We start from the raw sequence: 17,666 nt of genomic DNA on the forward strand, positions 1-17,666 counted from the left end.
TCTACCATTTTGTAGCATTGCACAAGGATTCCAGTTTCTCCATATCCCCAACAATACTTCTTATATTCTGTGGTTTTGATAATAGCCATCCTAATGAGTATTCAGGTATATCTTTAGGGTAGTGTGTGATTTTCTTGTTACCTAATTGCCTGGTATACTGTCAATACAGAGTAATTAATCAGCCAATTCTTGAAGTTTGTTATAGAGCAAAGTGTGAAAGTTCAGTTACTCTATCTCTGGGGTCTTTAGAAACTATTTTTGAAAACTTGATCACCATATTGTTCACATATTTTAACTGCATATATAATCTAATTTTCTTAAATGTAAAGCTAAATATACATAAAAATTTTTTACATTCACAATATTGAAAACTGAAAGCAATTCGTGTGTGTGTACATACATATACAGAGGAGTACTCTAGACATTAAAATAATATACAATAAACAAACAAACAAAAAATAAGTAATATACAGCCCTGGTCCAGCCCCATTTGGTTGGAGTTGGGGAGGATATGGGAGGCAACCAGTCAATGTTTCTCTCACATTGATGTTCCCCTCTCTCCCTCTCCTTTCCTCTCTCTAAAATCAGTAAAAGCTCTAACCCATTTGGCTCAGTTGATAGAGCATGGGCTTGCAGACTGAAGGATTTTGGGTTCAAATTCGGTCAGAGGCACGTATCTTGGTTGCAGGCTCAAACTGGGAGGCAACCCATTGATGTCTGTCTCTCTCTCTCTCTCTCTCTCTCTCTCTCTCTCTCTCTCTGTCTTTCCCCCTTCCACTCTCTCTAAAAATTAAAAAGCAATGGAAAAATAACCTTGGGTGAGGGTTAACCATAAATAAATAGGTAGGTAAAATCAATAAAAACATATCCTTGTGGGAGGATTAAAAAAAAAATATATATATATATATATATATATATATATATATATATATAAAAATAAATATATACACACACACACACACACACACACACAGTTTTACTTACTGCCATGAAAAGATGTCATTCTCACATTGTCGAATTTAAAGGCACATTTACAGAACAGCAAATCGAGCATGATTACACTTATTTAAAAAAAATTTTAGTCTATGCTACAGTAATAAAAGGCTAATATGCTAATTAGACTGGGAGACCTTCTGGATGTCCTTCTGGACAAAGCTGAGGGCTTGACCAGCCTGCAAACTGCCCCCAAACAGCCCTCAGCCCCTGGCCCAGGCTGGCCACGCCCCCCAAATGGACCCCCATCCTGATTCAGGACCCCCTTCAGGGCAGACCAGCCAAACCTCACCTGTGTACCAGGCCTATTATGCTAATTAGACCGGGAGACCTTCTGGATGTCCTTCCAGACAAAGCCATGATGGTGGGACTGAGGCAGAGGTGGTTAGGAGTGATCAGGCCAGGAGGGGAGGGCAGTTGGGGGCAATCAGGCTGGCAGTTGGGGACAATCAGGCCAGTGGGAAGGGAGCAGTTGGGGGCAAGCAAACAGGCAGTGGGAGGCAGTTAGGGGTGAGCAGGCCAGTGGGGAGGGCAGTTGTAGGCTATCAGGCCGGCCTGGGGTTCGGGGAAGTTGGGGGTAAGCAGGCTAGCAGGCAGAATGGTTAGGGGTGAGCAGGCAGGCAGGTGAGCGGTTAGGAGCCAGCAGTCCAGATTGCGAGAGGGATGTCCCAGATTGGATAGGGTGCTGGCTGGACTGAGGAACACTCCTCCCTCCCAAGCACCAATTTCATGCATCAGGTCACTAATTTATATATATTAGTAACTATTTGGAAGGACATTCACCAAAATGTTAATAGTGCTTCTCTGTAAAATGATAGGGACTCATATTTAGTTACTTCAGATTTTTTTTTTTTTTCTGAATGTCATTTTTTTCTAAAAATAATAAAACTGTAAGCCCAAGTTCATAATAAAACCAGCAGGAAATACATGCTGGTATTTAATTAAAAGATTTGACATCTGGTTTCCTAGGATAATACATTTCAGGAGAACACTTGATGATGAGGGGAGAACTATCCTTGAGTAATTTTTGTTTAAATATCTATGGAAGGAATTATATGTAATTTGGTTTCATCTTCTCCCTAGCTGTGATTTCAGAGAGAAATTGTGGTAAGAAAATGCTATCATATGTAGATATCACCTCTAAAATATTAAGTGATCTTATGGATGAAAAAAGTGAAGAGATAAAGAAGTACAAATTGGTAGTTACAGAATAGTTACCAAAATGTAAAGTATAGCATAGAGAATTAGAGAATATAGCCCATAATCTACACTAATAGAGAAAAATGCTAATTGACCATACCTTCGCTACACCCACAGCCAATCAGAGTGAGTATGCAATTAACCCAACAAAGATGGCGGTTAATTTGCATACACTGAGGGAGGGATAAGTGAAGACTAAAGACAGCATAGAGGAAGAGGAAGGGAAAGCAAAAAACAAGGCAGCTGCAGAAGGGAAAGTGCAAGCGAGGCAGGTGGCAGCGGGTGGCAGCATGTGGCGGCAGCTGTGGGCAGTGGGCGACGGAAAGGAAAGCACGGGGCAGTGGTGGTGGTGGGAGGGAGGGAAAGCACAGGGGGAGGGGCAGCTGCGGAAGGGAAAGTGTGGGGGGTGGCAGAGGCGGGAGAAAAAGCTGGGGTGGGGGGTGGAGGGCAGAGGTGGCAGGGAAAGCACAGGGGGTCATGAGAGGTGGCAGTGGTGGGAGGGAAGCTCGCTGGAAGCCCTGTTCTTGCAGAAATCTTCCTGCAACAGGCCTCTAGTCCTATCTAATAAAAGAGTAATATGCAAATTAACCATCACTCTGCTATATCCACAAGCCACGCCTATAAAGCCAATCAGGAGCAAATATGCAAATAAACCCAACCAAAATGGCTATGGCCACAGACAGCAGGAGGGAGGCTTGGGTTTCCCTGGCAATGGAGGAAGCCAAGCTTTCCGCCTGCCCTTGCCGGCCTAGGCTTCCACTCAAGACTACAACGTTTCAATGAAAGAAGATAAATAAATCCAAACAGAAATGGCAGCAGCCTCAGAGCTGGAAAGAGCGGAAGGCTAGGGTTGCCCCTGGCAATGGAGGAAACCAAGCTTTCCGCACACCCTGGCTGGCCCAGGCCTCCGCTCCAGGCTACAAAGTTTCAATTATAGAAGATACGTAAACCCCAACAGAAATGGCTGCTGCTAAGGAGGAAGCAGAAGGCTTAGCTCCACTCTAGGCTACAAAGTTTCAATTGTAGAAGATAAATAAACCCCAGATACCAGGGCCTCCGCTTGGGTTGCAGGGGGCATGGCCCGGCCTGCAAACGACCACAGGCTCCTCGTCCATGCCACCCTGTATCACAAGGGAACCCCCACCCTGATCCGGGACACCCTTCAGGGCAAACCGTGCACCAAGCTTCTATCCTATCTAATAAAAGAACATGTAGATTGACCATCACTCTAACACATAAGATGGCTGTCTGCATGTGGTTAAAGATCCTGTCCCCATGTGGACACAAGATGTCCAGCAGGGGAGGGCAGTTGGGATAGACCAGGCCTGCAAGGGAGGGCAATTGTGGGCGATCAGGCCAGCAGGGAAGGGCAGTTGGGAGGAACCAGGCCTGCAAGGGAAGGTAGCTGGGGGCGGTCAAGCCTGCAGGGGAGGGCAATTGGGAAGGACCCAGGCCTGCAGGGGAGAGCAGCTTGGAGAGACCAGGCTTGCAAGAGAGGGCAGTTAGAGGTGATTAGGCCTCAGGGGAGGGGAATTAGGGGCAGACAGGCTGGCAGGGGAGCAGTTAGGCACAATCAGGCTGTCAGGGGAATGCTTAGAGGGTGATCGGGCTGGCAGGCAGAAGTGGTTAGGGGCAGTCAAGAAGACAGGCAGGTGAGCAGTTGGGAGCCAGCAGTCCTGGATTTTGAGAGGGATGCCCTCGAGGGGTCCCAGATTGGAGAGGGTGCAGGCTGGGATGAGTGACACCCCCCACCCATGCACAAATTTCGTGCACTGGGCCTCTAGTATTGTAATAATTATGTATGGTGTCAGATTGGTGTGAGATTTATTGGGATGATTACCTAGTAAGTTATATAATGTCTAAATCACTGGATTGTATATTTGAAACTAATATAATAATGTATGTCAACTATAATTGAAAAATAAAAAAATATTTAAAATTAAAAAAAGTTAATAAATAAATATTAAGTGATCTTAACTCTGGTTAGTGTTGAAAACATAAAAATAGAAAAATTCCACTTGTCTAAATCTGATCTCTCTTTTTTGGGTTTCAGGAACCAATAAAATCACGTGCTCCACAGCTTCATTTAGAGTACAGGTTTTATAAACAGCTTGGCAGTGCAGGTAAGTCAAGTTTGTTTTCTCCATTTACTAAGATATAGATTGCTGGAAGCCCAAAAATTTGCACATTTTCTTGACTTTACTCTCTTACCAGACACATATCTCCTCTGCTTACTAGGTAGGTAAATAAATATAGTTTCAAAGTTACTTGGTCTTTGGCTCTTGGAGGAGCAGTTGAGTTGATTGGGGATCTGTGATTCTATTACTGTACCTGTAAACCAACCTTTGAAAGCTTTTGCCCACCTGAAATATACCTAGTATGGGGTTTTGCATTTTGGCAGCTTACTTATTCTCTTTCCATCTCTTTATTTATACTAAAAGAAAGGAAGAGTGGTTGCTAATTTGCAAGCTATATTTTACCATATTGAGGCTATATATCCATTTTAAAGACATATTATAAATTACTTGTCTGAAATATAGCATAACACTGTCATTTTATTCATTGTTTTCATTAATTTGGAAGACCTATATAACCTTTGAGGATTTAAGATTGTAATTTTTTTAAACATGCTTTTTGTTTGTTTGTTTGTTTTTTGTTTTTTTAACTTAAAAGCTCTAATTTTTAAAATATCCTCCTGGTTTCCAGAAAAGTATCTTGACTTAGTAAATGTTACCAACCTTAAGGAGGTTGTACCTATAGGATACTTAGCACAGGAGATTAAATCCTTCAGTGGTGGGATTCAGCATTACTTGATATTAGTAGACATTCCTTTGCTTTGTGCTTTCTTCAATATGACAGTTTTATGTGAATGACTAAATGGTTTCTATTTCAAGTGTCACTGTTGAAGGTACTATTGAAGGAATTTGAGTTACACTTCCTTAGAATATAGAGAATTCTATAAGAGCCTCTTGGTGTTATTAAAGTTGTCTTATACTCTGACCATTGCAATAATTAGCCATAGTCATAACCAAAGCAGGCGAGGATAGGCATTTGTCTTTCATTGAACCTAACAAGCATTCTTGTTCAAAGTAGCTTCTTATTATATACTGTTTGTTCATTGATGGTATCCTTAAATATGGAGTGTGCCTGGCATAAGATTTAAGATTGCCAACTGACTGCATAGAACTAAACTTTAAAGTTGGCCGTAAATTTCAGGATAATAATTATCAAAACTCACTTATGATAAACATATTTTTACATTTTTCAAAAATTTAGGGCACAGGTGAAAACATTATAGATTCAGCCTAACTTAGAAGTTTGGGTAGACCCAAGGAAAATGACAAGGCCAGTTTGCAGAATTTCCTCTGTAAGTCCTTGCCAATAGAATAAACCAAATTAGGCCAATGTTCCCTTTTTAATATGAACCCCTAAATCTGATGAACCTGTTAATAGGGATAACATCTGTGCTGCTGGGTTCATACTATCCCCAAATACAAGAGAGCATTGCAGATTCTTGATGTTTTGGCATTCTGCATGCACTATAAATATCAATATTATTAAACTATGATAGAAGCCTGGTGCACAAATTCGTGTGCCATTGGGGTCCCTCGGACTGGCCTGCAGGATTGGGTCAAAACTGACTCTCCAACATTCCCTGAGGGGTCCCGGATTGTGAGAGGGCACATGCCAGGCTGAGGGATCCCCACCAGTGCACGATTGGGGCAGAGAGAGATGTGGTAGGGCTCCAGGGCATGTCCACCCATCTCGCTCAGTCCCAATCAGCCAGAATGACTAAATAGTATCTGATTACCCCAGCAGCAAATTAACCTGCAGGTCTGAGAGTCTGTCATCTGGTGGTCAGTGCAGGTCATAGTGAGTGGTTGAAGAGCCTTAAGCATATCATTAGCATATTATGCTTTGATTGGTTGAATAGCCGACCAGAAGATTAGATACTTAGCATATTAGACTTTTATTATATAGGATAGGTAGATCATTGGATGGGAGGGAGTTGATGGGATATCTGTAATACTTTCAACAATAAAGATAACTTTTAAAAAATTTTTTAAAAATTGCCTTTCAGACCTAGCTGGTTAGGCTCAGTTGATAAAGCATCAGCCAGCAGACTGAAGGGTCCCAGGTTCATTCCGGTCAAGGCCACATGCTGGGTAGTGGGCTTGATCCCCAGTATGGGACATGCAGGAGGCAGTCAATCAGTGATTCTCATCATTGATGTTACAACATCTCTCTCTCCCTCTCCTTTCCTCTGTGAAATCAATCTTACTGCATAAAACAGCTTACTATTTCACAATTTGCTATTTAGTTCCTATAAGAAAGTGTTCAGAAAGAAAGGGAACAAGGTATTGCATCACTTTACTATCATTTGTTGAACTTAAGCTTGAAACTGTTAACACACAGCTCAAAGAAATGGGGACAGAAACTGGTTCCTTGGTGATGGAGGAAGGTAAGAGAAATATAGGGATTGCTACTTTAGTGGTAGAGGGGGCAGCATGTAGCACTTGTTGCAAATGCCTCTGAGCTTGTAACAGAGGGCTCAACAGTGTTCCATTGAAATAAAAAAAGGGAAAAATTTGGCCCAAATTTGAAGAACCTCCAATGCTCTGGGATTCCCAACAATGAATTACTGTAAAGAGCAATAAACTTTATGGCTAGGAGTAGTTAAACAGAGACGGATGACCAGTTGTTAAGAAGCAATTTTTAAAAAATATTTTTATTTCAGAGAGAAAGGAATAGGGAAAGAGAGAGAGAGATAGAAACATCAATGATTAGAACCATTGATCTGCTGCCTCCTGCACATCATCTACTGGGGATCAAGCCTATAACCCAGGCATGTGCCCTGTTGGGGAATCAAACCTTGACCTCCTGGTTCATAGGTTGACACTCAACCACTGAGCCACACCAGACAGACAGTAAGAAGCAATTCTTGCCCTGCAGCAGTGGCTTTATGGTCTTTCTCTTACCTTCCTCCATCACCAAGCAACGTTTCTGTCTCCATTTCTTTGAGCTGTGTGTTAACAGTTTCAAGCTTAAGTTCAACAAATGATAGTAAAGTGAGGCAATACCTTGTTCCCTTTCTTTTTGAACACCTTCTTATAGGAACTAAAAAGCAAATTGTGAACCAAAGTAAGCTATTTTATGTAATAAGATTGATTTCCTGTCTCTTAGAGGGTGGGCAGTTTCCAGGCAGAAGCTGAACAGTAATACGTTCTGGATGTTGTGAGGCCAATTTGTGCACTGGGTAAAAAGTTAGAATACATGACTTTTTTGTTAATCCTCACCCAAGCATATTTTTCCATTGTTTTTTAATTTTTAGAGAGAGTGGAAGGGAAGGAGAGGGACAGAGAGAGAGACACATCAATTGGTTGACTCCCACCTGTGCCCAGACCAGGGGATTGAGTCTGCAACTGAGGTATTTGTCCTTGACTGGAATCAACCTGGGACCCTTCAGCCTGAGGGCTGACACTCTATCCTAGGGGTGTTGAACTCAATCAGAGAAGGGGCCAAAATCTAAAATCCAGCCTAAATCGAGGGCCGAATGGTTTACTGAACAGTCATAAACTGTCATTGTGATGGAAACGCAGCGGAGTGCAGTGATGACAGCGCGGTGCGGGCCACATTGCAAGGCCTGGCGGGATGGATTTGTCAAACACATGTGCTCTATCTAGTAAGCCAAACTAACTTAGGCCTAGAATACATGACTTTTAAAGACCTATTTGAACTCTAAGATTGTATTAAAAATAAAAACTTTGCCGAAACCGGTTTGGCTCAATGGATAGAGCGTCGGCATGGGGACTGAAGGGTCCTGGGTTCGATTCTGGTCAAGGGCATGTACTTTGGTTGCGGGCATATCTCCAGTGGGGGTGTGCAAGAGGCAGCTGATCGATGACTCTCTCTCATTGATGTTTCTGATTATCTCTCACCTTTCCTCTCTGTACAAAAATCAATAAAATATATTTAAAAAATAAAAAATAAAAACTTTAAAAATTTATATATTGTAATGATTTCAGGCAGGAAGGGAGAGGGAGAGATATGAGAGAGAATCATTAATCAGTTGCCTCCTGCATGCCCCCTACTGGGGATGGAGCCTGCAACCTGGGCATGTGCCGTTGACCAGATCGAACCCAGGACCTTTCTGTCCACAGGCTGACACTCTATCCATTGAACTAAAATGACTAGGGCAATAAAAACTCTTAAAGGCCCTAGATGGTTTGGCTCAGTAGACAGAGCATCAGCCTGTGGACTAAAGGGTCCCAGGTTTGATTCTGGTCAAGGGCACATGCCTGTGTTGTGGACTTGGTCCCCAGTAGGAGCCTGCAGGAGGGATCAATGATTCTCTCTCATCATTGAAATTTCTATCACTCTCTCCTCCTTTCCTCTCTGAAATAAAAATATATTAAAAAAACACAAATTTTTTTTTTAAAATATATTTTATTGATTTTTTTTACAAAGAAGAAGGGAGAGAGATAGAGAGCTAGAAACGTCGATGAGAGAGAAACATCGACCAGCTGCCTCTTGCACACCCCCTACCAGGGATGTGCCCGCAACCAATGTACATGCCCTTGACCAGAATCGAACCTGGGACCTTTCAGTCCGCAGACTGACGCTCTACCACTGAGCCAAACCGGTTTCGGCAAAAAACACAAAACTCTTAAAGACCATATATTACTGTATAAGAAACATCATGGTATACATTTATATTATAGTTGGTATCTTCCTCAGTTTCAGAAAATATAAACTTATTTTTTTAGAATTTAATTAGCCTATCTAATAAAGAGGGAATATGCTAATTTACCATCACAACCTCACAAAGATGGTGGTGCCCACAGCCAATAAGGAGGGAATATGTTAATTGACTGTCACACCCTCGAAAATGGCGGCACCCACAGCCACAAGATGGCAGTTCCCAGTCCCCTCAGCCCTGCTGGGGTGGCAGGTGCACAGCATAGCTGGGCCCATCCCCAGGCAGGCCTAGCCACTCCGCACACCTGCCTCTGGAGTCCCCCAGTCCTCTTAACTCCCTGTCGCCCAGGGCTGGCAGGAGGCACAGGGAAGCCTTGGATGTTGGCTGCCCAGCCATGCAGGACCGGCCCAAGGTGCAGGCAAGCCTTGGATGGCGGTTGCACAGCCTCCCAGGGACAGCCCAAGGTGCAGGCAAACTCACAGTCCCCCAAGGCTCAGGTAACGAGTGCCAGCTGAGGCTTGCGCAGCCAACAGTGGCAGCAGCAGAAGTGTGATGAGGGTGTCACCTTCCCTTGATTGCCAGGTTGCCTCCCACCCTGGAGGGCTCCCAGACTGTGAGAGGGGGCAGGCCGGGCAGAGGGACCCCTCTCCCACTCAAGTGCATGAATTTTCATGCATCGGGCCTCTAGTATTATAAATATAACACTGGCAAATGGACATCCAATGAGCTGTGAATCAAATGGGGACATTATCTAGTGTTTCCCATCATTGGATGGCTGGGGGCAAGATATGTTTTTATTTGCAATTTATGGTTTGAACCTGAGATTGCTGGAGAATTTCTAAATTTATTACAAAGAAAAGCTTTTAGTAGTGTATGTTACTCTGTAACTATATGTAATTGACTATGAGAAATTATTATTTTTCCCTGATTATTGGAAAGTCAAAGTTTTAGATGGTCTCTGTTTCTAAACCAAATATATTCTTCAGTTTTGTCTTATTTCTGCTTCATTCCTTCTTACATCACCGTGTTTTGATTTGTCATGGCACAATAGGCTTTGGCATTGGACATAACTATGCTTTTCAGATGTAGTTTTTATAGTTTGTACACAAGATTAGGAGTCAGGGACTTAAATATTGACTCTGGATTCCCTGGAACTTGCCTGCCCTGCTGGTAGCTTCAGTATTGGTTTGGTACAATGATCCAACTTCACAAGAAAGAATAGCAGTATTTAATCTTGGTAATTAAAGTTGTAAGCCTTGGAATCAGCAGTTATAACCATCTTTCTTATTATTTTCTTCAATCATCAGTGTTGTATTAATTGTATGATAATCACCATGGTAAGTCCCAAACTTACTTTCCTCTTATGGGAATTTAAAAAAATATATATTTTATTGATTTTTGTACAGAGAGGAAGGGAGAGAGATAGAGAGTTAGAAACATCAATGAGAGAGAGTCATTGATCAGCTGCCTCTTGCACACCCCCTACTGGGGATATGCCGGCAACCAAGGTACATGCCCTTGACTGGAATCGAATCCGGGGCCCTTCAGTCCCCAAGCCGACGCTCTATCCATTGAGCCAAACCGGTCCCGGCTGTTAAGGGAATTTTTTATGCTCTCAGAGTCCTTTTACTTAAAAGAGTGTATACATACTCAATTTAACATTTTTCCAGCTCACAACGGTTTTATCCCATATAGAGGCCTGGTGCACAAAATTAGTGCACAGGCAGGGTTCCTAGGCCTGGCCAGTGATTGGGGCCTCCCAGCTGCCAACCAGGGCCTCCCTTCCCCAGCTGCCAGCTGCTGGATGGAGCCCTCTTTTGTTTCGCGGCACCCTCTGATGATCAGCACATGTCATAGCAAGCGATTGGTCTCCCTGTCAAACTCCACAGGGAGAATTTGCATATTAAGCTTTTATATATATATATATATATATATATATATATATATATATATATATATATATATATATATATATATATGGCTACTACTCACTTTTGCTTGTATCCTAACACACAGGAACAGGGTTGATAAATGACAGATTTGTAGCAGAGACAGGCAAAAAACCAGTAAACTAAACACAAGAAAGGGACAGTATGAACATGGAAGGTTCATAGCTAGACATGAGAGGCCACATGATAAGGGCCTAGTATAATATATGTTTGGTAATTAAATAAAAGATGAATAAATCCAAGTATGCAGAGAAATGACAGGAGGGAGGGAGAGGAAATGAGTCAGAAAGGACAGAAACAAATGAAAGAGAATGGAGATAGGCAAATGGCAAGAAAATAGGCCTCTAGATATAGAAATGAGAATGCAAGTAGATAAAATGTGGTGGAGGGTCTCAGAAATAACTTTTTCTTAAGAACAGTAGTTTTGAACAATAGTTTTGACATTTTTAATAAATAACTTAGTTTAGTACTTTGACTAAAAATTCCTACCACTTCACTTGGCATTTGCAAAGGCCCAACTATAATATAAAATGAAACTGCAATAATGTCTTCTGCTTCTGCACCTTCTTAATTATATTGAGAGATCCTAACAGTAGTGGAGGAACTCACCTTGCTCTGGTCCTACATAGCAACCTGCCTGAGAAATATTCTTAAGGTCTGTAGGAATAAATACCATATTATAGCTGATCTAACCCTAAGCTGCCATGCCCTGGCTATCCAGCTATTCTAATCTACTAATCTACTAATGACTATTCTGCTTTGGCTCTCTTATAAAAGATATGCTAGTCCTCAAATAAAAAAAAAGACAAGATACTTATTGAAATTTCATAATGTAACAAAGCCCAGGCAAAATCTCATTGAACAGAGAATGCAAGTGAACTTAAGTACCCAGTAGGTACTTTATATGTTATTACATTTTTCCCACTTTTGAGCACAGGGAAGTTTAGTAAATGACTTACCCAAGGTCATACAATAGGCAAATTATGGTTTTGTGGGGGGTTTTGTACAATAGATTCAATGCAATTTCTGTCAAGATACCAATGGTGTATTTCACAGAACTAGAACAAATATTACAGATTTTTGTTTTGTGTGTGCATATATATACATATACCTGGCAGTTGCTTGGGATCTTTAATCTATTACCCCTTACCTAATTATAATACAGTGGTGGAAGATAGCCATAAAAATATTTAATTGAGTCAAAGGCCCAGAACTGCCCTCTACTGTGGAAGAGTAAGATTTTCTGTTTCACCAGGTGCCCCCAAATTTTATGCCATAGAAGGCTGCATTTGTTAACTCCAAAACATTTTATGGCCTTTGGTGATCTAGGTTTTGAAATATTTCTTTCCAAAACAAATTAATCATTTATGTGAATACATGTGCCATCTATACAACTAAGAGGCTCAGAGCTACCTATGCCATTTTTACCCACTGAAACCATTATGTTGTGACTAAAGAAAGTGTTCATAGAGCTGAATGGGCTTTGCAGTTTTCGAGTTTCTGAAAGGAAATGGTTTTATATGTCAGCAAAAAGGATAAGAGGTGCCAGTTGGTACCAAATCTAGGCAATTGTTTGTTTTTTTTTGTTTTGTTTTTATATATTATATTGATTTTTTACAGAGAGGAAGGGAGAGAGATAGAGAGCTAGAAACATCAATGAGAGAGAAACATCGCCCAGCTGCCTCTTGCATACCCCCTATCGGGGATGTGCCCACAACCAATGTACATGCCCTTTACTGGAATCGAACCTGGGACCTTTCAGTCTGCAGACCGACGCTCTACCACTGAGACAAACCGGTTTTGGCTAGGCAACTGTTAAATTAAAAAGAGCATGATGCAGCACATATACAAAAATTAGAATGATACAGAGAAGATTAGCATGGCCCCTGTGCAAGGAAGGCATGCAATTTGTGAAGTGTTTCATATTTTTAAAAATATTCAAAAAGAATATGGTTCTGCTTCAACAAAGGAATAAAGCATAAATCTGAAGAAAATCATAGTGTGAAATTGACAAAAACCTTCTATAATGTTGTGAACTTCCTGAGGAGTGCATTGTAAACAAGCTAGGCAAACATAGGAAGCAGTAAACAGAAAATTAAAAATAAAAATATCCGAAGAGATACTGGAAAGATGGGAATTTTACTTAAAATAAAGGTGAATCATATAACAAGAGTAGTTGGGAACAAGTAACATGCTTCCACTTAGATATCCGATACTTAGAAGTGCTTAAAAGATTTAGAAAAAACTTTTTGGTCTCCAGTTAGGCAGAAATTTTTTATAATGAGAAGAAAGGATAAAATGGTGATTTCAGTAAAAAAAAAAAAAAGTGAAGTCTGGATTGTTTCTTGTCAGAAATTTCTCTGCCAGGGGTACTATAGATGGAGGAGACAAAAAACCCCTAAGTCTAGGGAAAATTGATCTTTTTAGTAAAATTTTTGACGACTATGGAGATTTAGACACTTGCTGTCTCTAATTACAGTCAGTGTGAATAAGTGGAGACAGCCAAGAATTGGAGCGAGGAGAAAAGTTCCCATTTTTTCCAGCTGTTTCTTTGTGACTCAGGTTAATGTGCCCATGCCTCAGTTTCCTTTTTCATACAGCAGGAAAACCTGCTGTTTATCATATTTGCAGATCTGCAGGGATTGGATGAGGTAATGTCTGTAAAGGCCTTGAATTCTTAAGGGAAAAGTGCTATGTAAACACAAGGCAGTATTGTTTTACATTGAAACTGAAGATCTATCCTGTAGAAATGGAAACATCTTATTTACATTTTCTATAGCTTTAAGAAATATCAGAATGAAGAGATAACTTCTTCATTTTTTTAAAGAATTTCTGGTGGATTCTAAAGCAATGGTCACTTGGTACTTCCCAGTCCTTTCTCTGACTGAGTGCAGCAGAATTCTGGCTACTGTGAACCATCATATCTGTGATCTGTGAGGTGCTTGTTTCTTTCAGAGGAGCTGAATGTGGTCAGGTTGAAATACAATTATTCTCATTCAGGCCTCCTTGGTGAGAAGGAGTACCTTTACTTCCACAGCTCCATAGCCGTTTATGCCGATTGGGAGGGGACACTTGGCCACAGCTATCTTGAACCCCAGAAAAAAAAGACAAAATTGCCATACCTATTTTTGTTCTGTAAAATAGAGTCAAGGAGCAAGTCAACTGGTTCAGTTAATATTTGATCCTTACAAAAACTGCACTTATTTATGAATCCTCAAATGAAGTGGTGTTACTAGTGCCAAACTGCTGAAACATCATAAATAAAGTTTATTGTTCTATGGGAATGTTAGTATCATTGCCCTCAAAGAGGAAGGATACAGAAGCCTTGACTGGTGTGGCTCACTTGGTTGGATATTGTCCCATGCACTGATGAGTTGCAGGTTCTATTCCCGGTCTTTATTTGCTTACGCCAACAATTCTTCATGAACTGTGTAAAGGAAGCAGAATAAAAATATGAATGAATAATTTAAGATATTAGAACAAAGTCCCTCAAATTATTTCTTTATGGATTTGGTATACAGTTAGATACATGTATGTTTACTAGTATTTATAAACTCAAAGCATCCAAACACTCTTTGGTGAAAATTCTGGAATATACTAGTAAGCCCTCAGAATTATGTTTGTTTCTCATCAGTGTAGTGGCTATAGCATTGCAGATCATCAGACATAAATAGCCCATCAGCAGCTAAAGAATTTATGTAGATGCAATCAAATTGAAGGAGGGATCATAGCTTGTCAACTGTTTGCTTAGCTCCATTCTCAACAGTTAAGGTTCAGGAAAGATAGTACTCTAGATCTCATATTCTGCTCACTAAAAAAAAAAGAGTAACTTTAGAGAAGGAATTTATAATTATCTATGTGCAGCTTGGCCAAAGGAAAAAAATATTTTTCCAGTTGAAAAATTTTATAAGTTCTAGAGAAAATTAATACCGTGTTTCCCCAAAAATAAGACATCCTCCAAAAATAAGACCTACTTACAGGTTTCCTTCTGAGTGAAATATAAGGCATTCCCCCGAAAATAAGGGCCCCCCTAGGCTAAACATGAGAGATTTGGTCCACTGATTCTGAAAGAAATGGAGTCACAAGAAATTCACCAGGAAATTCAGGAATTGGATTGTTATGATGATGTTCCAGAAGATGATGACATGATTGTCATTGAATAAATGAGTAAATTCTTGATACTGCAGGATTCACAGTTTGTCTGGTTTGTGTTGACAACTACCATACTACCATACCATATACAGGTTATAAATTTCCTTTATTTTCATTTAACAATAAATGTGTACCGTATTCTTCTTCATGGAAAAATAAGACATCCCCTGAAAATAAGACCTAGCGCATCTTTGGGAGCAAAAATTAATATAAGACACTGTCTTATTTTCGGGGAAACAGGGTATCACTGAAGGTTTGAAAAAATATATAAAAGAAAGATTTACTTTCTCCACTTAGCTGTTGTGTATTTCCTTAGTCTTTTTTATTTCTATATTTTTCATTAAAATTTTTCTAACTTAAAGATTGGCAATCTGTTTATCAAATGGAAAGCTATAAATTCCAACAGTGTTGATATCTTTTTAGCTTTATTATCTAACTAGAGGCCCAGTGCATGAATGTGTGCATGGATGGGGTCCGGCTGGCCCCGCCCTCCAGTTGGGGGAGAGGGGAGGGGAAAGCCTGATCGGGGCTAGGGCCGGCCAGGGAAGGGCCCATGGCAGTTGGCTGTCCACCCCAACTCCTGGTCAAACTCCCAGTTGAACTCCAGGTTGAGGGGACAATTTGCATGTTATCTTTTTATTATATAGGATATGGATTTGAGAGATGAGATAGTAAAAGAGTAAGATGAGTTAAATGGCAAGTTGAATATTACAAATGAACAATAATTGAAATATTGAAAATATTCTAGGAAGATAAAAGAATGCTAGAAAAGAAATTGGTGGGGCCTATCTAAGTGATAGTTTGTCATATTGAGGCACTAACACTTTGGGGACTTGGTAGCATAATTTGAGTCTAGAGGCTTTATTCAAAATCCTAAGATATCTCTCAGAACGCCATATTTCAGTACAACATCATTAGGCTGCTAGGATAACCTAATAAACATTCAAATAATCAGACCACCACCAGCTGTCATAGATCACATATACTAGTTTTTTGGTATCTATATACCGTATTTCCTGGCGTATAAGACAACTTTTGAAACGGAAAAAAAGTCAACCGAAAATCGGGGGCAAAAGACCAAAATCGCACAAAAATTACCTGCAGATCTTGACAGCAAAGTAAGTCTTTGAAGTGGGAGGTAGTCTTATACAGCGAATATAGGCCTAAACCTATGTTTTAACTGTAAAATTAGGGGGTCATCTTATACGCAGGAAAATACGGTATATAAAAGCCCAAGTGACCAGAATGATGGGAATGACTGGTCACTATGATGTGCACTGACCACCGGGGGCAGACGCTCAATGCACGAGCTTCCCCCTGGTGGTCATTGCACTCCCACAGCCAACCTACCCCAGCCAGCCAACCTCTCGTGGTCCCTCTCTCTGGCCCCTGGGCTGGGACAGGGAACCAGGGATGGGTGGCAGTAGATGTGGCCCCTTTTCCAGGGGTGCCAGGGCTGGCTCCCTTCTTGGGGCCGGTGGCCAACTTCCTGTGCCTGGCTTCTTCCCCTGGCCTCCAGACCCAAATCAGCCTGCGAGCCACGATGGTGGTGCGGCAGCAAGGGAAGAAGGAGTGGGGGAGGTGAGGAACCGCTAGGTGGCAGGGCACCAATGATGGCATTGGCATTCATTCCTTCCAAGCCCACCCCGGCAACTGTCACCTCCTCTCTGACCCAGCCCTGATCAGCCAGGCCCAGGTCAGCCCTGATCACCGGCCAGGCCTAGGGAACTCACCTGTGCATGAATTTTTGTGCACCAGGCCTCTAGTCTTATATAAAACGCTAAGATTTCAAGGGTGATAGTTTTCCTAAGGAGATAAGGCTAGCACACAGATGAAAATCATGCGTAGTAATCAGTTAGCCTTCAAAAATCCCTTAAATTGCCCATAGAGAATAAAGTGCAATCTAACTGGATTTGTGTATTATGATCAGGTTCAGTAAGTAATGCTGCATAGCATGGAGGTATAGTATATGCTATGGTACCGAGTTGATATAATAAGGTATATATCTGAAAAATATTTTATGGTAGTTTTTTATTTTCTTAAACTTTTTCAGCCAAGTATACATTGTTAAATTTGAGTAAGTAGCCCAGGTAGTGTGGCTCAGTGGTTGAGCGTCAACTTATGAACCAGGAGGTCACAGATCATGCTCAGGTTTCGGGCTTAGTCCCCAGTAGGGGCCTGAAAGAGGTTGCTGACCAAGGATTCTCTCTAATTACTATTGTTTCTCTCTTTCCCTCTCCCTTCCTCTTTGAAAGCAATAAAGATATATTTAAAAACAATTTTTAGTAAGTAAATTTGGTTCTTATGCCATTTCACATCATAGTCTTCCTTCATTTTACTAATATTTATGAAAAGTTTAACCTAGTACCAAGTTAGCTATTTATCTCTCTGTTTTATACCTGTAACTCCCAAAGGACAGAATCTGTATCTTATTTATCTTTTGGGTTTTTTCATTCCTTCCCTAAAGCATCTATTATAGTATAATGTTTTGCACATAGTGAGTATTCAGGATATGTTGGTTACAGTGGAGGAAGATGAGCAGTTATATGTGTCTTAGTCAATACTATTTTGATTACAAATAACAGAATCTATTCCAGTTAGCTTACATCTAAAAGGAGATTTACTGGAAAATCTCAGGGACATGGCATGCAACCAAGGAAGGAAATATACAG

The 17,666-nt window shown here is 40.9% G+C and overlaps 1 protein-coding gene and 1 non-coding gene across 12 annotated transcripts in view; both read left to right on the forward strand.

Moving 5' to 3' along the window:
• CSNK1G1 (casein kinase 1 gamma 1) overlaps positions 1-17,666 on the forward strand; it is a 123,403-nt gene that overhangs the window by 42,155 nt on the left and 63,582 nt on the right. For all 11 annotated transcript variants that reach the window (XR_004988190.2, XR_006741647.1, XR_006741648.1 and 8 more), the window contains one exon: positions 4,247-4,316. Coding sequence is in view for 7 of the 11 variants with exons in the window: in XM_045581635.1 (XP_045437591.1) it covers positions 4,247-4,316 (70 nt within the window). In the remaining 4 variants the exon portion in view is untranslated. The remainder of the gene's footprint in view (positions 1-4,246; positions 4,317-17,666) is intronic.
• Positions 12,670-12,772, forward strand: LOC118709944. Its single transcript, XR_004985208.1, has one exon. It is a non-coding gene; the product is annotated as a U6 spliceosomal RNA (small nuclear RNA).

The sequence above is a fragment of the Pipistrellus kuhlii genome, unplaced genomic scaffold (assembly GCF_014108245.1).
Source record: "Pipistrellus kuhlii isolate mPipKuh1 unplaced genomic scaffold, mPipKuh1.p scaffold_m20_p_1, whole genome shotgun sequence".
NCBI lineage: Eukaryota > Metazoa > Chordata > Mammalia > Chiroptera > Vespertilionidae > Pipistrellus > Pipistrellus kuhlii.